This window comes from Argopecten irradians, chromosome 3 (assembly GCF_041381155.1).
Source record: "Argopecten irradians isolate NY chromosome 3, Ai_NY, whole genome shotgun sequence".
NCBI classification, from domain to species: domain Eukaryota; kingdom Metazoa; phylum Mollusca; class Bivalvia; order Pectinida; family Pectinidae; genus Argopecten; species Argopecten irradians.
The window spans coordinates 25,879,935-25,901,786 of NC_091136.1; the positions used below are offsets into that span (position 1 = coordinate 25,879,935).

At 35.4% G+C, this 21,852-nt stretch overlaps 2 protein-coding genes across 2 annotated transcripts; one reads left to right on the top strand and one right to left on the bottom strand.

Moving 5' to 3' along the window:
• Positions 1 to 548: 548 nt before the first annotated feature.
• Positions 549 to 14,059, bottom strand: LOC138317998 (regulator of microtubule dynamics protein 1-like). Its single transcript, XM_069260007.1, has 8 exons — positions 13,705 to 14,059; positions 12,277 to 12,487; positions 6,605 to 6,777; positions 6,180 to 6,255; positions 5,747 to 5,824; positions 5,035 to 5,187; positions 4,808 to 4,888; positions 549 to 3,889 (listed from the first exon to the last, which is right to left on the bottom strand). The coding sequence occupies exons 1-8, from the start codon at positions 13,983 to 13,985 to the stop codon at positions 3,836 to 3,838; spliced, it is 1,107 nt and encodes a 368-aa protein (XP_069116108.1). The 5' UTR covers positions 13,986 to 14,059; the 3' UTR covers positions 549 to 3,835.
• Positions 14,060 to 14,223: 164 nt separating this feature from the next.
• LOC138317999 (GTP cyclohydrolase 1 feedback regulatory protein-like) lies at positions 14,224 to 19,801 on the top strand. The gene is made up of 3 exons (XM_069260009.1): positions 14,224 to 14,380; positions 14,505 to 14,599; positions 17,061 to 19,801. The coding sequence occupies exons 1-3, from the start codon at positions 14,345 to 14,347 to the stop codon at positions 17,230 to 17,232; spliced, it is 303 nt and encodes a 100-aa protein (XP_069116110.1). The 5' UTR covers positions 14,224 to 14,344; the 3' UTR covers positions 17,233 to 19,801.
• The last annotated feature ends 2,051 nt before the right edge of the window (positions 19,802 to 21,852 follow it).

Here is a 21,852-nt window from a genome sequence, read left to right on the forward strand (position 1 = left end):
AGACTACAGAGAGAACAACACTCAACTTCAAAGTCACACAGTCATCCACATTACCATTATAAGGCTCTTTTGATGTGCATCAAATGACTAAATTACCTGTTCTGTTGCCTCCAGTTTTACTATGAGATTGTCCAGGGGTGTAGAGATTGTAAGGGATCGGAAACCCTGGATTATCAAGGATATCCCAATATATGCCACAATAGGCCTACAGATGTCTGGCCCTCTTGGTTTTTAAAGAAGTTTTATAGAAGAGTTAATATAGCCAATTTGACCCATATGGTCTTGATGGAAAGTAAATATCTCTCCTTTGAACAGAAGTCAGAAAATCTAAATTGTTTACAATAAAGCATGATGGACATACCACATTTGCCGTAATTAGCGCCCCTCCTATAAGCACCCCTCCCCTCTTTTTGAGAAGAGATGAAGTTGTATAAATTCCCCTTTTCCATGGATTTAACAATGTTTTACAACATGGTATGGTTTTACGAGATGAAAAATATTACATGTACCAGGTATATGGAAAGTGCAATAGAAAAGGAGATATTACAAAAGTTTTCAACAGATATTTTCATCATTTGATAAACAGTTCAACAATATCCACACTTTTCATCACAGTCATCACATTTATTCTGTTCAACACATTGATAAAATAAAAACCTACATAATCATGGCACAAATTTGTTTAGTTGGTTTGCCATTGTCACTGTTTAAGGTTTACTGCATGCACATTACTCTATGTAATATCTACGAGTGCGCATGAATCTTCTATTTGTTTCTATGGCTACATATTCCTATATCTAGATCTAGATGAATCTAGCTTGTGTAAAACTTCATTTTGTTTCAAAGGGAAAGTTAATCTGATATATTGAATAAAAAATTATACATTGCACATTTAAAATGATCACTGCTTTCAACAATGAAAAGAGAAATGGTAACATGTAACACTCACACATTTGATATATTTTGACTTCTTTTTAAGAAGTTGTATGACTTTGATCATTGATATAGAATTCATTCATTCATTAGAAAGTACAGTAATCTCCCTTGCAGAGAACAGCTTAGTGTAGTGGAGAAATGAGAACAAAGGAAAGGGAACCACCAGTCTAGCATCCAGTTCACAGGAGAGGAAACACAACAGATATTGCTAAATTGTAGGTTTAATTTGAAGAAACCATTGAACATTTTTGTTACAGAAGTTGGATACCAGTGACATTAATTTCTATAGTCAGAGACATTAATATGTTTTGTTACATCTCTAATTTAAATTTTACGAATTTACAAAATCATGAACCCTGTTAGGTATCTACAATGAATATGTCCATGTCATTACTATGTTGCAAAAATATGTTGTGCCTTATAAGACAAAACAAATATGACTTCCAAGTCTAGGCTATTGAGAAATAGTCAGTGTTAAAAACAAGAACATCAGCTATACCAAGTAACGATAGTGTTGATATAACTTTCATTTGTAATATCAAGTTTACTTTGTTTATTTCAAAAGTAAATATTAATCGATACATTTCACAAAACAATAAATTTAACAGAGAAAAAAGAGTTAAAAAAATCATAAAGACAATTCAGCTCAGAGTATCCAAACAGCTTTTGTAGATTTTGACATCTGTATTGATTGGTTGATGTACTGGATTCTAAAAACACATGGCCTAACTAACTAACAACTAACATATATGGTACTTACAAGGAATAACAAGATTCTCACAGTTTTAACATACAATGTACAATGGTTCTCTAATCTCATATTTCTCACAATTAATTAAAACACATGCACTTGTTCATAGGTCTCACTTAATCGACTTTTAAAACATGCAATGTTCAATGCTCTCACAATTTAAAATATACAACATGCAATGTTCATAAAATTGAAACATGAAATGTACTTAATTTCCACTTTTAACAAATATATGCCACATAAAATCTACAACACCTCTTACATTATCAGATTGCATACAGATAGAGCCCAACATATCGTATGATAATTCAAGGTCTTCTGTACAGAATACTGTATGGCCCTTCTTTGATTTTGCAGTTACCTGTATGGACCATATTCGCCAAGATTTAATTTCGCGGTTCACTAATCACTTATCCTTATAATTCTTTGAACTATCATTCTTGTACGTCAAATAATTTTTGAATATTTTGCTGGTGTTTAGAATAAGCACATTTCAGTGAAATTTTGAATATAGTGAAAATAAATCTCCCGCGAAATTTAACTACTATCTGGTATATAGTACTACTGATCTACGACCAGATATTACTTTACCCAATACCTGATTAATATGATTCTGTATAATTTCATGTTGTCTAAGTTCTAGTTGATTCTTCAATTTTCTTTACATTTTGAGTTATCAAACATTTTTTTTTTCTGGATTTTTCTGTTGAAGTGTAACCTTAGAGCTCCCAAGACCACCTCACTTTTATCCATATACATACCTCTGTCATAAAACTATTTCATTGAATACTGAATGATATATTCAAAATATTTTAAGGCTGAAGGTACACAATAACGTTGAACTGCTTTCAAGGCCTTTGATTCAAGGGCTTCACTCTATATGCATCCTGACAAAAATACATGAAATTTTCACATGATTTCCGCTTCAGTTACACTCCGGTTTCAATGGTAATATGAAATAGATCACAAGAATTGATGATTGTTATTGTTCCCATTTAACCACGTTTTGAAAATTTTCTAGATTTTATGGCATCAACATAAAAATCCTAAAAGGTGTAAATGGTAACATATATCACTTTTCAACTAGGTAAAAGCAGTATGATCTTTCACAGTTATTTCCCTTTGGTTCACTCTGTCACAATATCAACTCTAGTTGCACTCTTCTTAATATATCTTCTAGCTTATAGATAGAAGGGCTTCCAAAAGCAGCTACAAATCGAGTGATTGGAAGTTACCTTCTAGAAGTAGAAGAAGGCAAATCGAGCGAGGCTATACTCTGATGGAGTGAAATGAAGGGAAGCAACTCTGATAAATAAAAAAATAGACAAAAAGCAAATAAAACTTGGGGAACTAAAACAATATATTTACTCTTATGTTTAATGACATGTGTTTTCTATTTATTAAACTGAATGTTTAACCATAACATTCCATAAAACGTTTTATAAAATATCATTGATAATAGCACTCTTCCTTACTTTGATATCAGAATAAATAAATTTGTTCTGGATGATTTTTTACTTTCAGTTAATGGTGATAATTATGAGTAAATTCAATTACCATTTTATTTTTGTCTGATTTTGTTTTTGCGTAGTTCATGATGTCACAACTTTTCTCAAATATTAAAGCACAAATAACATGCTCATATGAAAATTACGGGACTGTAGGTAAATGGGTTTCAAATTAGGAATTCAAAAATCAAAATTTGAAATAATATCATCAGACTGCACAAATTTCTGAGTACAATTAGGTATTGCTGAATTGTGACAACAAAGAAATAGATAAATAAAACATTAAATTCTTGGCTAAAAGCTCACACGAGTATTGGTGATCTGGGATCATCAAAGCACAATTAAAATACATTTTGTAATGGTATGAGGTATCAATTGTTTGCACAGTGCAGTTTTTTTTTATCAGAATACAATATTGTATAACATCAATGTTAGTTAAACAAAGACAGAACTGAAAAAGAATTAGAATAGTAGAGGAAACAAAATTGTATCACTTGAATTAAGATAAGAGGAGTAACCTTCTCAATTTATTGAAATAGCAAGAAATCTCTATATTGCCCTTACTGATAAAACCCTGAATCTCATGAAATACTGTCTATAGGGGACTACAATGTAGAGTAACTTTAAACCGGTATGAGGACTAGCGTCTGTACTTGGCCAGCAAGGTCTCCACTTCTACTTGGGAGGTTTTGTCCTGGTAGAAAATGACAAAGGTAAAAATAATAAGTGTATATAAATGTTTGAAGAAAGTATTAAAAACATTATGGTACCAACTAGCTACGCTACACTGAATTGTATGCTTTGTTTTCTCTGGCCCTACACATGCATGCTTTGAACTTTGACCTGTACCGCACTCTAACCAATTGGACTTTAACCTATGAACTTACATTCTGATTTATTGAACTTTAACCAATACTTACACAAAAATCTTGACTTAATGAACTTTGACCTATGCCTACAACCTCACTAATGAACTTTGATCTACATGTACTTAATATTTAAGGATTAACTTGAATAGATTTTTTATGTTATGGAGATATAACACAAAAATCTGAGTGTACTCTAAATAAACCGCGAAGCGGTTTATGATGAGAGTACACTCAGATTTTTTTATGTTATGGAGATATAACACAAAAATCTAAGTGTACTCTAAATAAACCGCGAAGCGGTTTATGATGAGAGTACACTCAGATTTTTGTGTTATATCTCCATAACATAAAAAATCTATTCAAATTAATCCTTATAATTCAATTTACTAAAGATAATCTCTTCAACATTTAAAATTCATTTTGGGACTCTTTTGTCTATGAAATTATTACGCCGTCATCTCAGCCAATCAGAATCGACGTTACAAACGGCGACACTGTTTTTTCCTTTATGGGCTGATAAAGTAAATTTTTAAGCCAATGGAAATGCTCGTAACAAGCAACATTGAATTATTGTGTATAAGGCACACTAACTGATTGAACTTTGACCTATAATTATATCACGATTTTATCGAACTCTGACTTACAATGTACATTATATATTGATACTTGCATCCTAATTTATTGAACTTTGACCTACAGTATATATTTACATCGTAACTAAATGAACTTTGACCAATACTTACATCCTGACTAACTACCGGGATGGTGACTGCCTTTTCCAACCAGACAACAGCTTGTACATTGTTGCTTTGTTGAATGTAGCACTGCAATAACAAAATCAAACTATGATACATGAATTGTTTGATATCCTGATAATGATTTTATTCTCATAAGACATCAGAACTGGTATGATTATTGTTGTAATATAAAACTTATGAGAAATTTTTCTATATCTGAGCGAATTGGTTACCTTGGCAATAAAAAGCATATTTTCTTTCCACTTTCCTGGGTTCAGTCGTTCAGCCTCCAGAAAGTTGTTTAAGGCCTCTTCAGCTGTGGATGTGGGTGGTGTAGCGAATAGGGCAGCCGCAGCCTTCCTCTCCAGCCAAGACAGCATATATACCTGTCATAACAATACAATTATTGTGAGGGGACAAATGACTGGAAATAAACTTAACATTGGAATGGACAGAGGAACACATATAATTTAAGTCATGATATGACTTGACAAAGGTATATGATGGGCCATATGACACAGGTATGGCTTGTCATAGGTATATGATGGGCCATATGACTTGACATTTGACGGAAAATATGATGTGACATGTAATATGGGGGCATATGAGTTAATGCATTTTTAGCATAGAGCACTGCACTGAACTTTTACATTTCTGACTTTAGGATCAAGACACTTCTCTTTTAGTCAATCCATCGTTTATGTATATACCCTAGAATTTTGGTTAAATTCTTACAATGTATTGGAGTTATCTCCCTTCGTATAAATGTAATTAAGATCAGACATGATTGAAATGTTTGCATTGTGTATCATTGTGGTATTCTGTTTAAAGAGGACGTAATATATAGGCACTGCTTTTAAAATTTCTAACCCTTTCATAATTTTCTAGTCAAATAGTTGCCCAAAACTTGTCAAATAGTTGCCCAAAATTGAATATTCTACATACCCCGAAACACCACCGCCCAAGGAGATGGTGATTTGAAGGATCGTCAGGGTTAATCTGTATGGCTCGTTCTATATGTTCCTAGAATAAACAGGGAGACAAAAATCTGCAGGCATCAAAAGAGATGAGGCACATCTATTTTCAATTAAAAGAGATGGATATTTGACATCAACTTGGAGATAAACTTATTTTGACAACAACTGAAAGAGATCATCCACATCTTTCTTTCAACCAGAAGAAATTTGAAGAAAATTCATTTAAGTGTTCATGGAAGATAAAACAAAGATAAATAGACAAATAGTACTCTGACATCAATTAAACACACTTGGAATATTTATGTTGACATATATGTTTGTTTTGAATTTCCCCAAACCTGAATAATTACTTCAGGTAATATTTGCATCTGCAGTCTCGACAGTCTGTAATTGTAACAAACCTTAAATACATATCCATTTTTTATTTTTTCCTGTGTTCCTTCATAATCTCCTATGCTTCCAACAGTAATGGCAAACCTAGAAAAGAAAATGTATCATGCGTGTTATACAGGAAAAACAACAGGTGTATCAAAGCAATGTCCCTCTTTTTAGCATAAAGTCAGATATCAACAATGGTGTACTGTGTAGCAGGAACCATGCAGTTCTGATTCAGAATAGAACAATAAACATTATGATCCATAGATGTCAAATTTGGACTTTAATCTTCCAAAATTAATAAGATCCATGATATATTAAGACCACTGTTCTGATTTTCAAATATTGAATAATTAATCTGTATTTGCTTAAACTAAGCAAAGGAAATCAGATGCAAAGGAAGCCTGTATTTACATAGGCATTGTATGTCATTCCAAAATTGTTAACATACCATTTATGGGCATTGCCGCAATCCTCATTGATAGTGAGAGCTTTAGCCGCACTGTCTTTAGCACTGTAAACCATTTCTTTTTTCTTATCGTCATTGCCTAGGCTTCCTTCTATCTGGGCCACTTGGTATGTACACTTCGAAAGGCGCCAGTGAAAGTCAGCATCATCCAGGAACTGCAACAGTCAACAATTACTACATGTATAAAAACGCCTGCTGCAGTTTGATGTATGAATTTTTGTGAGATCTCAGAAAGGAGTAAAACAATCTAATTGAAATACTCACTCCATTTCAAAGAGGTTCTCATGACAATATCCAAACAAGAGATCCCAGAGGGATCTTGGCGCCCACCTAAGAAGGATCTTTGTCTGACAAAGGAAAGAGGGATCTTTTCGCTGCTTTTCAAGCTTTAACTACATATTACTACACATGAAATTTAGAAAGACTGCTTTCTGAGATATATAAAAGTAACAAACTTCAATTATCAAAATCCTAGATGGCTACCTGTCTGCCATCTTGTTCACCGATCGGTCCTAAAATGCAATATGCACAACTAGACCCCTAGAAGAACCTGCAAATATAATTTGAGACAGATCCCTGCAGTACATTCTTAGACAAAGCGGAAAAAACTTCAATTGTCAAAATCCAAGATGGCGTCCTGTCGGCCATCTTGTTCACTGATCGGTACCAAAATGCAATATGCATAACCAGGACCTAGGGGAATCTGCACATGAAATTTGAGACAGATGCCTTCAGTACTTTCTAAGAAATAGTGGTAACAAGCTTCAACTATCAAAATCCAAGATGGCTTCTTGTTCACCGATGGGTCTGAAAATGCAATATGCACAACTAGACCCCTAGGGGAACCTGTACATGAAATTTGAGAAGAATTCTTTTAATACTTTCTGAGAAATAGCGGTAACAATCTTTAGCTATCAAAATCCAAGATGGCTTCCTGTCAGCCATCTTGTTCACCGATGGGTCTGAAAATGCAATATGCACAACTAGACCCCTAGGGGAACCTGCACATGCAATTTGATACAGATCCCTTGAGCACTTTCTGAAAAATAGTGGTAACAATCTTTAACTATCAAAATCCAAGATGGCGGCCTGTCGGCCATCTTGTTGATCAATCGGTCCCAAAATGCAATATGCACAACTAGGCCCCTAGGAGAATCTGCACATGCAATTTGAGACAAATGCCTTTGTTACATTCTGAGAAATAGCGGTAACAAACTTCAATTGTCAAAATCCAAGATGGCTGCCTGGCGGCCATTTTGTTGACCGATTGGTTCCAAAATACAATATGCACAACTAGGGCCCTTAGGGGAACTTACATGTGAAATTTGAGAAAGATCCCTTCAGTACATTCTGAGATATAGCGGTAACAAACTTTAAAGTGTACATGGAACGGAAAATAATATTTAGATATGTTATTCTCTTTGATCTCCTGACAAGAATGTTGAAAACCGCATCAAAATTGGCCGCTTCAGTACCGAGATACCGCCCTCTGAAGTGCTCGATTTTTACCTGTATATCGACTGCTAATCAGGGAATCGGCCGCTCACGCTGATTTGGGGAATAACCGGATGTGACATCACGGGGACAACATCAGTGAGGTGTTTGGTAGTGGGGTTATAGCAAAAGGTTTGCAGAATTTTACAAATATATATATAAATTATACAGTTAAGATGACGTTTCAATTATACATAAAATAGGAAATATTGCAACTGAAATCAGGCTAAATACATAAGTAGATTAGCGGAAACATGTATAAGTTATATATGTTTCTGGTATAAGCCAGGTGTACCTTGTGTACAAACTTTTAACTAGAAATCTTATCTCTGTTTTAACAGCTTACTAAATTAACAAACCTTGAAAATATTCAATTTTCACAATGTGATCTAAAAACAGACGAATTCGAAAAATGATGGTCATATAATTATCCATTTGAATATGTTTCTGTATAAATAAAAATTCACTAGGCCTATGGATTTCAAGAATCAGCATGAGGAATAGAAAATGTGTTATATGTATTTCATATGGGGGGGAGGGGGGGTGGTTGGTGGTAAAAAAATAATAAATAAAACAAGAGGCCCAAAGGGCCTTAACGGTCATCTGACTACCTTGGCAATAGTAAAATTAATTATATATGGTGTCAATTTGTCAGGACCATGTCAGGATCATTTTCAATTTCTTTCAACAAATTTTATTTCAAACAAGAGGCCCAAGGGCCTTAACATATAGGAAATTAATTAGATATAGTGTCATGGTAGCCATCTTCGATTTGTGATCAACCAGAGATGTAACAATACTTTGTCTGGCCCATGTCAGGATCATTTCATGCAAGTTTCAGTCAAATCGCACCGGTAAAACTTGAGAAGAAGTTCAAAATGTGTTTTCAAGATGGCGGCTGTGGCGGCCATCTTGGATTTCGGATCGACCCGAAAAATAACAACACTTTGTCAGGACCATGTCAGGATCATTTCATGCAATTTTCAGCCAAATCGCACTGGTAGAACTTGAGTAGAAGTTCAAAATGTGTTTTCAAGATGGCGGCTGTGGCGGCCATCTTGGATTTCGGATCGACCCGAAAAATAACAACACTTTGTCGGGACCATGTCAGGATCATTTCATGCAAGTTTCAGCCAAATCGCACCAGTAGAACTTGAGAAGAAGTTCAAAATGTGTTTTCAAGATGGCGGCTGTGGCGGCCATCTTGGATTTCGGATCGATCCAAAAAATAACACTTTGTCAGGACCATGTCAGGATCATTTCATGCAAGTTTAAGTCAAATCGCACCGGTAAAACTTGAGAAGAAGTTCAAAATGTGTTTTCAAGATGGCGGCTGTGGTGGCCATCTTGGATTTCGGATCGACCCGAAAAATAATAACACTTTGTCGGGACCATGCCAGGATCATTTCATGCAAGTTTCAGTCAAATCGCACCGGTAGAACTTGAGAAGAAGTTCAAAATGTGTTTTCAAAATGGCGGCTGTGGCAGCCATCTTGGATTTCGGATCGACCCGAAAAATATTAACACACTGTTTGGACCATGTCAGGATCATTTCATGCAAGTTTCAGTCAAATCGCACCGGTAGAACTTGAGAAGAAGTTCAAAATGTGTTTTCAAAATGGCGGCTGTGGCGGCCATCTTGGATTTCGGATCGACCTGAAAAACAACAACACTTTGTCGGGACCATGTCAGGATCATTTCATGCAAGTTTCAGCCAAATTGCACTGGTAGAACTTGAGAAGAAGTTCAAAATGTGAAAAGTTAACGCATGGCGGACGGCGCACGGCGCACGGCGGACGACGACGGACGAAACATGACGACTATAGGTCATCCTGACCCTTCGGGTCAGATGACCTAAAAACCACTTGGGAGATTGAATTTATGATATATAATTCGTATATAGCTGTAACAAGTCTCTCTTCCTTTTAAAGCTACCTGTACATGTATACCGACATGTGTTATTTTAACTATCTTCAACGGTACATTTTTTGGTCATATAGATTATCATTATTGGTATTCAATAATGATCGATATTGACCAAAATTCACTAAGAATGCATATCCGAAATCTAGCAACTATCAGAAATATCAAAATTCTGACATTGTGCATTATACCGGTATTTGCATTGTTCTTTCTCGACATGCAATTTGTAAATAATTTTGTAGTTTCTGTTATTAAAATACATTTACATGTAACCAGAAACATATTTACGAGACAAATGTATATGCATGAGTCTTTCTGAAATATATACATCTAATGATTGATACACTTGTTATATGTTATGTACGGACGGTATATTTTACTGTAAACCAAGGATGTATAAGTGTAAAGAAATATGACATTATACAACAATTACATGATAGTCCATCGCTAACTGTGATCTTACTTTTGACACCTGACGAGAGCTAATCAACAAAGCGTGACAGGTCACTAAACACCTTTCTTACGTAATCTGGTTAGCCCCCTCATTAGTCTCGGTTGACCACGCGTTTTAGTTACTGCAGTATACAGGTATAGAGATTTACGCAGCACGACATTGGTAATTCGGAAGTATTTTGATTTTGATACTAGATATTTGGATTAGACATAGACATCTTCAGTCTCATTTTTTCGTCTGACCTATGCATGATTTATTTTTCAATTAAAGACACTAATGATTGCACTTGAGCAGAATATCAACAAGTCGTCGGATGTATTATTTGAAAGCTGAATGTATTTCGTCCAAAAACAAATGGATCGATTTCAGTTATAACGCATTTAGTACATGCATTTACATATATGCAAAAAAAATCTGTTTAGAATCATACCTTAATTCGTATTGACAGGCCTAGGTTATATGAAAAAGTCAGAAACATTCAACGACACGAGACGGGTTTTGGATAACATAATCAAGAATCCTTGGTATAATAATGATGTATATGTGGTTCCAAACATCGCAGATATACAACGTATGTGGATTATTATGTACATTTTATTGTGTATAATTATGCAGTAATCGCACAGAGATGTTTATTTATCTACGAGAGGTACATCAATATATGCAATCATGGTATAAATCCCTATTTTCAAGCGTCACTCCAAACTCATATCTGTGATTGAGGATGATATTAATTAGGTATCGGACATGTACACAGGTATTTGTGTATTTAAAATCGATATTTACCAACAGATAGTTTATATATTAGATGGCAGACACCGAAAATCGCCACTCTATCTTATGCGAGTAGAGTAGGGCCCGTTGTCCTCGTGACGTCACAGGTCAGGGGTCCCGAATCGGGGTCAATGGCTTGGAGCTTCAGGTGTGTTCAAGAGAATAGTCGCATTATCTCCAATACCGTAACCGCTATGAAGCTCGCACTTTCTCCATTCTAAATTTTATCCAATAACGCATTTATCAAGCCCTATATACTAAACCATTCCGTGTACACTTTAACTATCAAAATCCAAGATGGCTGCCTGGCGGCCATTTTGTTGACCGATTGGTCCCAAAATACAATATGCACAACTAGGGCCCTAGGGGAACCTACGTATGAAATTTGAGAAACATCCCTTCAGTACTTTCTGAAAAATAACGGTAACAAGAATTGTTAACGGACGGAAGGACGGACGGACGGACGGAATGACGGACGACAGACCACGGACAAAAAGCGATATGAATAGCCCACCATCTGTTGATGGTGGGCTAAAAAGGATCATGTTCTGATGACCTTTATACTCTCTGCTATACTTCACTTCAAATGCATTTTCTCCATCTCTAGCCATAGATCAACTGAAAGCCATATTTCATCCCATCAAACATAAATATATGTCGCTAAGTTGTGCTATTTGGGTGACATGACTACATACATGTACATACAGAAAATTATTCTGACAGCTCTTGCAAACTATGGTAGCAACTTGATTGGTCAATCTGAAAGGTCACCAAAACATGACCTCTAATGGCATGTTTTCAGATCCTCTATGATTGATAATAATCAGATTAGGAGAAAGCAAAATGGATATCTACAGAGACATGAGTGTTTCAAGGTTGAGTATTGTATTTAAGTTCTATATGAGATTTGTGTTTAAGGAGGAGCCTGTAGATTTCTTTTTTAAAGTTTTAACGTAGATTTGTGTTTCAGGAGGAGACTGTAGGCTAGGTCTCTGTTTAAAAGTTTTACCTGAGATTTGTGTTTAAGGAGGAGACTATAGGCTCTCTGTTTCTCATCATCTCCCCCTTCTAAGAGATGATCCACTTGTTGATAAACCTGGACTTTTTGTTCGTCAATAGACTGTTGTCTGTCTGCCTGTCCTGGTTTGATATCCTCAACCTGCAATTCCCTGAAGGACTCAACAAACTCTTGATCGCTTGGTGAACTCACAGTGCCTGACCTGCTCAAAAACAGAATATATATATAAGGGTCAAATATAAACGTGTTATACCAACAGGACACTATGTACCCGTAACTATAAAAGATACATCCTAGGGGTGGAGGTGTCAACGTCAGGTGGGGATCAATGGGTTCTTCAGAGTAACTTTGCGTTGAGTATGGATACGTCTGGTATGTCGGGCAGTTATAGAATATAAACTAATTATGAACTTCGGTAAAAACCGAAACATACTCAAGCGCGCTCGATTACATAAATAAATACTCTAATCGAGCAAGCTTGAGTATATGGCGGTTTTTATCGAAGTTTTATAAAATATACATGTATATTTGTTTAAACAAACCATATTAAAAATACCATAGCCCAGATTTGAAGTTAAATCTGTATGGATTGTCTCCCTTTATTCACATATTATTATCGTCATACAAAATGTATCGATATAGCTTGATGCTCTACTGATTGAATTTCCTGCAGGTAGCCAATGTTCGACAAGTGAATCAAGATAAAGTTTCGATTAGCTTAGCTTACATTTTCTGAACCATCCATTTTACGAAAGAGGAATGAATTTGATATACCTAGAGTATTTGTTATATTTTATATGACCCCCAATATTTTGTTTGGCTTCTTTTGGTTTGTTTAGTTTTACGTCCCATTAACAGCCAGTGTCATGTAAGGACATGCCAGGTTTAATGATGGAGGAAAACCATAGTACCCGGAGAAAAACCATTAGCTGCCATACTCCAACAAAGTTAGAGGTTATCATGACGAGATACTTTTTAACATTGTGTCGTGTGACATCCACCCAATGTTATCAGGTGGAATAAGACCTCATACACGTGTAGGAGTACAGCGGTTAGTACCTGGCAACTGCCCCAGAGGTGGATCTATAGGGCTTGTGGTAATACATATGTATGTCGGGACATCTTAACCACTTGATCACTGCTACAATATCTTGCATATAAAAAATGTGGAAAGAAAAGAGTATTTTTGAAGATCAATCAAATTCAATGTGTTAAAATATTAATCAACTACAGCAAAGCTGTTGCTGAAACAAATGACTGAGAGTTTTCAAGCTAGCAGAGTACGAATTATCGATGTTTGGATTAAAACATTTTTTAAATTGCATGTACTGCAATACAAAATAACTACTGCTTGCACATGTACATGTACTTTTAAAAATATATGTGTTGAGAAAAGCTTTTAAAGTCAATGTTTTATACCCTCCATATGCATCTTCGAACATTTCATCGTCGTCGTCGCCACTACTCGCATGCACAGAGTAAAATCCCGGGCTACGTCGACGTTTCTTTTGTGTTTCAAGTTGCTGTCGGAGATCTTTCACCTCAGCCTTGAGTTCGCTGATAGAAGCAGAGAGTCGGCGAATCTCTCTGAGAAAGGTCCCTGTAATTTTCAGGTAAAGAATGGTCCCTCCTAACCCAATAAATATTCCTGTCCCCAAAGCACCAAAGAAAGGTGCGTTTGGTCGCAATAGGGAGGACATTTTGAGGGTACAGAGCCAAAACGAAACGAAACTTCAGACAATCTCGACAAAAAACTGTCTGACTTTTAAACCGGAAATGGATATACGATGTGTTGCGCCCTCTGTAAACAAACAAGACGAAATAATTTCAGAAAATCATATTTTAATAGATTTATTTATTTTTCATAAAATTATTAGCAATTGCTATGTAGTATATACGTAGTTGTTACATATCACAATGAATGAATTGTCTCGAAAATATCGCTAAATTGTGTCTAACGCAGAATATAACATTAACAGTAAATTCTCCAACGACCGATAACTCTAATTATCACTTCCGGCGATCTGTCAAAAAAGAAAAATCAAAGTGGAATGTCAAAATGCCTCACATTCTTATAAGCACACAGATCCGCCTGGTAAGCCATTTGCATTGTTTCAGTGTATACTGTCAGATTATTATATATTTTCATAATGAAAAAATAATGTACAGGCTCTTTACTTACTATATTCGTGACTGATTAGTTTTGCTATGTTTTTTAGGAATGTGGCCCCACAGTTGTCGGAGATGAGTGGAGTGACAAGAAACTGATGGAATATCTTGGTGCCTCATTGATGAAAACATTAGGAAACAATTTGTATGTATATACAGTCAGAGTAATTTGTGTTATGTTTTTGTATGAACAGAATGTACAACATGTACCACGTGTACAACAACACTACATGATCAAAGTACATCAAAACATTTTTTCTTTCCTTTAATGTTTTATTTTTGTAGGAATATCAATAATTTGTGGCTTTAATATGACTGAAGGCAAGGCCTTAAAGGGCGTAGCCAGATGTTATAATATGTATCATGCACGGCATAGGAAGAGCGAAGCTCTACTTGTTTATTTTATTTTCTATTTCATGTAGAAGACATAATTTAGAAATAAAAGGACGCACTTTAAACTATAGAAGTCTATGATGTAATAATTGTCTAGCATAAACTCAATGAAATGAATTTAAACTCAAAGATTCAAATTGATCTGTGTGCTAGCTACTGTTGTAGCGGAAAAGATTTAATAAGATAAGATTTAATAAGATATTTTATGGACGCAGGCAAGTAACATGCCTCTATGTCCATATCTCATACAATAAAATACAATGAAATAATATCCATGATTATAAGTGATATCAATTATTAAATGAAGTTAGTTAATTGGCACGTCCGTGTTCCATTTTATAGCTTCCAAGTGGTTGTATTTAAGTTCCAAATTAGCCCAGTGCTTGTCTAGACTTATCTCCAAGTCTCTTATTGTTGTTGAGTTTATGATATTTTCTGGCAAACTGTTCCATATATCGATAGTTCTAAATCCAAAGGAATATTTCCGTATATCTAACTTGCAATGCTTTTTCTTTAATTTTTGCGAATGACCTCTCGTCCGGGATGCGGTATCATGCTCAAATATTCCAATGGTAACCCTTTCGTCATGGAAATTGTTCGTTATCTTGTATACATTTATGATGTCTCCCCTCAGTCTCCGGTAGGATAGTGAAGGTAAACCTAGACTCTTTAATCTCTCGCTGTAGGGTAGATCTCTAAGCCCTGGAATTAGTTTGGTTGCCCTCCGCTGTACTTTTTCTATAGATTCGATGTCCTTTGTTCTGTATGGATTCCAGACGCTTGCAGCGTATTCTAAATGTGGTCTTACTAATGCTTTGAAAAGTTGTTTAAATGATATTTCATCTATGTATACAAAAGATCTTCTTATAAGTCCAAGAATACTATTGGCTTTATTGACTGCTTGTTAAATGTGTATAGAGAAATTTAGATCCTTGTCCACATGCACTCCTATGTCTTTTTCCAATGATATGTTCTCAAGATTAATTTTATTACCTCCTGCATCTGTCATGTTGTACTTTCGACTTTCATGGCTTTTTCCTTTTATGGTTAGAACCTTACATTTCAGCGGGTGGAATTTCAGTAGCCATGTTTGACCATTCTTGCAGTTTGTCCAAATCCGATTGTAAAGCCTTTTTATCATCTTCATTTCTAATTTCCCTGTAGATTTTGGTGTCATCGGCGAATAGAAAAGTATTTGATGTGGTATGTTTTGGTAAATCATTTATATAAATCACAAATAAGATCGGACCCAAGACACTGCCTTGGGGAATTCCGCTCAATACTGGATAGTCCTTTGATGATTTCCCATTCACTATTACGCGTTGCTTTCGTTGACTAAGAAAGTTTTCTACCCAATTAACTATTTCCGCGTTTATTCTATAAATTCGGAGTTTGGCGATTAATCTCTTATGAGGCACTTTGTCAAAAGCCTTCATAAAGTCCATGTAGACAACGTCTATTTCTCCTCCATGGTCCAGAATATCGGTCCAATCTTCTAGTACCATCAGTAGTTGTAGAGCTGACTCAGTCAGAAGGTCCGCTACAACAGTAGCTATCTGTGTGCATTCAAGGCCTGGAGTGCCGCGTATGCGAATCCTACAATTTCGCGCCATAATGTTGACGTTATGGGACGTCATGATTCCTTGTGCTCATTTTCACCTTAGTGGATATTTTGACTGCATTCAGGCTATAGCTTTTAATTTTCAAAGTGTTATTATTATTATTTAAAAAATAATAAAAAAATATTTAATTACTCCTGTTATGCATTTGCATTAGTTAAATATATATTTACTGGGGAGAGCAGTACCGTAGCAACGCACAACCTCCCCAAATGTATGAAAAAATGGCGGCTGCAAACTGAAGCTGTCAGTGTGTAGGATTTAATTTTGAAGATTGTGTTTTTTCTTATATTTTCGTGTATCTGTTACCTCAGAAGTGCTTCGCGTTTCATGCCCTTAGCCCTTATTATCATAGTTCTAACTAAGAGTGCATCTGATAGAAATCTTTAATTAGCATCACATTTAAGTTAATTGATAGATCTTTTGATGAATAATACTTGCCTGTCTTAGTAAATTAATATATGTGACAGATCTTAGCTGAGGGTTGAGAGTGAAATATGTAAAAATAAATGATACATGTAAATATATGTAAACACAAATTTTTGATAGGACAGTTAATTAAAATAACCAGATATGATGTTTATTTTTTTACAGTATGGAGTACTCGACACCAGACCCTCCGCGTGTGGTTTTGGATAAGCTAGAGAAATTGGACTACTGCGTGGTTGCTATGACGGGAGTTGGCCAGACCTGTATCTGGACACTACATAAACCTGACCCTAATACAATCGATAAAAAGGTCACCTCTTCCAAAGGTGACAATTGATTTGAACATTACAATGGTGACTAAGGAAAAGAACATATAGTATTATACAGGTATAAAACACACATAACGTATTCGACCCAACAAGCGCATGAAAAGGTGCTTAATAAGATGAAATTATTGCAAACCTATACGGATTTGTGTAGTTTTTGTCTTTATTTTTATCTAGGCAATTGAAATTGAGGCCTCAAAAAGGAGGAGTGGTTCATATAAGGACATGGGGGCTTATTGGGTTGAATACGGTATTTGGTGGTACATTCAGCATTATATATTAAACATTAAATAACTGGTTTTCATGTCAATGCATAAAAGTAAGAAAAAAGACAAAAAAAACTCATGATATTAAACATACATCAAAACAATACACCACAAACAAATTAGAAGATACATCATATGGATGTGTTTTTTTCAATGCCCAGATGTAACAAAAAAAAAAGATAATAAAAAAATACTTGTGATATTAAGCATGTATTAAAGCAATATGGGGCCACAATTATGTTACTGAACTATATGTGCTTTTTGTGACAAAAACGATAGGGAACTTTGAGACCATAGCACTTATAATCCATGGGGTGTGACAATGCTTGGCTTTAATGTTTGTGTACAGTTTTGTATATGTGTTATAAGGTTAAAATGTCCACAATCCACATATACTTGTGTGTAACACTTGCCACCATCATATACCGGTATATATACTTACTACAATAGGCATATTGATGATGTTAGATTACTAACCAGATACTGTACAACATATTTCTTATATTTATTTAAACAATGGCTTGTAATAACATGAAATGCAGGAGAACGGGGATACACACACACTGAAAGTGTTAGTATGTTATTACAAGCTCTATGTTGATATCTAGTGTTTAGATATCATTATTTTTACTATTTCAGGATTTATCTATATATTTGTACTAATTTAACATTCAAAGATCTGTATTAGATCTGAAGGTTGGATCATTAAACATTTTAAAGGTCAATATATTGAATTACGTATCAAAGTTATCAGTTCATTTCCATAAAAAATATTCCAGATATGTGAATTGTTGTTAGCAGTATTTTAGCCCACCATCAACAGATGGTGGGCTATTCAAATCGCTTTTTGTCCGTGGTCCGTGGTCCGTCCTTCCGTCCGTTAACAATTCTTGTTACCGCTATTTCTCATAAAGTACTGAAGGGATGTTTCTCAAATTTCATATGTAGGTTCCCCTAGGGCCCTAGTTGTGCATATTGTATTTTGGGACCAATCGGTCAACAAAATGGCCGCCAGGCAGCCATCTTGGATTTTGATAGTTAAAGTTTGTTACCGCTATTTCTCAGAATGTATTGAAGGGATCTTTCTCAAATATCACATGTAAGTTCCCCTAGGGGCCTAGTTGTGCATATTGCATTTTGGGACCAATCGGTTAACAAGATGGCCGCCAGGCCGCCATCTTGGATTTTGATAGTTTAAAGTTTGTTACCGCTATTTCTCAGAAAGTACTGAAAGAATTCTTCTCAAATTTCATGTACAGGTTTGCCTAGGGCCCTAGTTGTGCATATTGCATTTTGGGACCGATCGATAAACAAGATGGCCGACAGGCCGCCATCTTGGATTTTGACAATTGAAGATTGTTACAGCTATTTCTCAGAAAGCACTGAAGGGATCTGTCTCAAATTGCATGTGCAGGTTCCCCTAGGGGCCTAGTTGAGCATATTGCATTTTGGGACCGATTGATGAACAAGATGGCCGACAGGCGGCCATCTTGGATTTTGATAGTTAAAGCTTGTTACCACTATATCTCAGAAAGTACACAAGGGATCTGTATCAAATTGCATGTGCAGGTTCCTCTAGGGGTCTATATGTGCATATTGCATTTTCTGACCGATCGATGGACAAGATGGCCAACAGGACGCCATCTTGGATTTTGATAGTTGAAGCTTGTTACCACTATTTCTTAGAAAGTACTGAAGGGATCTGTTTCAAATTTCATGTGCAGGTTCCCCTAGGTCCCTGGTTATGCATATTGCATTTTGGTACTGATCAGTGAACAAGATGGCCGACAGGACGCCATCTTGGATTTTGACAATTGAAGTTTTTTTCCGCTATGTCTAAGAATGTACTGAAGGGATCTGTCTCAAATTGTATGTGCAAGTTCTTTTAGGGGTCTAGTTGTGCATATCGCATTTTAGGACCGATCAGTGAATAAGATGGCCGACAGGTAGCCATCTTGGATTTTGATAATTGAAGTTTGTTACTGTTAAATATCTGTTAAAGTAGTAAAAAGATCTTTCTCAAATATCATGTGTAGTAATATGTAGTAAAAGCTTGAAAAGCAGAGAAAAGATCCCTCTTTCCTTTGTCAGACAAAGATCCTTCTTAGGTGGGCGCCAAGATCCCTCTGGGATCTCTTGTTAATGTTGCAGGGAGTGTGGAAATAGAAGGGCCGATTTTAATTGATGTTAATGAAAGTTGATGAAAGTGTTTATAGATTTGTGTGTGTCGAGACTTGTTGACTTTGTTTTGTTTGTGATATTTGTATAAATGCTGTTTATTCAAGAAATAAAATCTGATTTTGATGGGGGACAATATCTCTTATTTTAAATCATTCGCTATTTTATGTATTATAGTATCGCATACACTATATAAACAAAAATATACAGTGACGGTTCACATTTTTAACAGTCACTGTACCCAACCGAATGTGGGTAACTGTAGTTACGCTCTAAACACAGTGAAGGTCAGATTTCATCAATTTATTTGTTAGTAGGACAAAGCTGACCGTTATGTCACCTACATGTGTTTATAAAATAACCAATTTTTGAAGCATGACGCTCAATTGTAACTCTCAATAAAAGAAGACAAGTATTAGCTTCCCAAAAAGCTAAGAAGGCTACCATACAGCATTATTTATTAGAAAGCAATGTTAGGAAAGCTTCGCCTTGACAAATTGTTCTGTTCACAGTAAGCTGGCATACAAATGTAGTTCTTATGACAATTCATTTTTGAAGAATGATAATTTAAATGCTTTCACATTCAATGTAAAAGATAATCGACTTCTTGATATTTGTTAGTCAGAGATACTATGGCCCTGACAACAGACATAGACATTGTAACAGATAGATGTCTGGTTTAGGGCCAGAGCGCACTGCTATAACAAAACGTGGAATAAGCCGACACCGTTTGGTATCGGGCCAGGCCAGGTTATCTCCGATTCAGATATTCATGAAAGGGCCTCTAGGCTAACTTTCTGAAACAAAAAATAAAAGTATCTTTAAAACAATTATAACATAATAGTTGATAACGATGGCCAAAGATGAGGTTAAAAAACCAAACAAGTTTTGCCGTCTGGCGCAGTTATATAGTCAACTAACGCGCGCGTTGTAATTTAGTCCGCTAAACCTGCCTATAGATATTATTAGGCTTTTTAAAAATAAATTTGCCTATATATTAGGCACAAAAAAAAGATTAAAAAACCTAATAATATAGATAGGTTTAGCGGACTAGCTGTAATAATGACGTCGGTAAACATAATACGACATGCGTTATGGAAATCAACGTTTTGTTTATTTTAATAAAGTTTTTCAAAAGGTGTAGTGAGTCTTTTCCTAGTGCTAACAAGTTTTCCGTCTAATATACAATGTACTGATTGATATACATGTACATGTACTTTGACAAGTTGGTGAAATACATAATCTACGCATAGAAACAAGCATAACATTTCGGTTAAAACGTTCCACAAATATCCCCTAAGTAAAGCCTAACATTTTGTTTCAGCATCTCCCATCATCTCATTAATGCGCATTATGAAGCTTGTCTGCAAAGCTCTGACATCTATATAGACCATAGATGCCATAGGAAGATAGTTTATCGCTTATATAATTAAGTACAGGTAACTGCACTCAACTTATTCAATACGATACTCTCCATTTCAAATATCATAAGTATAACCTTCTTTGTATGTATATAACGATTTCTAAATTTCAATAAATTTATATTGGACCAGATGTTAATCTCGTTGACATATTTATCTTTATTGTTGGACGCGTGCCGACAATTTCGTCACAAATTAAAAGGAACTCCGCTTTGACAGGAGACAGCGTTTTTAAATAATGCACATGTATATTCATAATTACCATTTTATCAAAAGGTTAATGGATAATACGAACGGATGTGACATCTCGAAATGGCTTATGAAATGATTACCAAAGGGCTATGAAATATGCCATTTCACCCGTTAATTCGTTATACATGAACACATCTTGTTGTCTTTGAAACTATGGAGGTAGGTAAATATTGTTTACGTTTTGTATGATTCAGTGTTCTGAATATATATATGATTTCAGTATTTTATTATCTGACTGGCGTGTATTTGCTGTTTTTATTAGCCCATACGTTTCTCAGAAGTATTCATCAAATGTAATATCAACCCCGAAATCAGCGGCGAAAAGTACACGAGGAAACTGGACTAACCACAGGCGCACGTATTTTGGTTTTAGTAAAGATTTTAGATGTCTTGCTTATATTCTCTGAAGTCAAGGCTGGCAACTCTGTCACGTGACCTAGGGCACCCGACTTCACTTTAAGCGATTAAAAAGCACATTTATTCAAACTAATATTACAAATTATACTTGGAAATG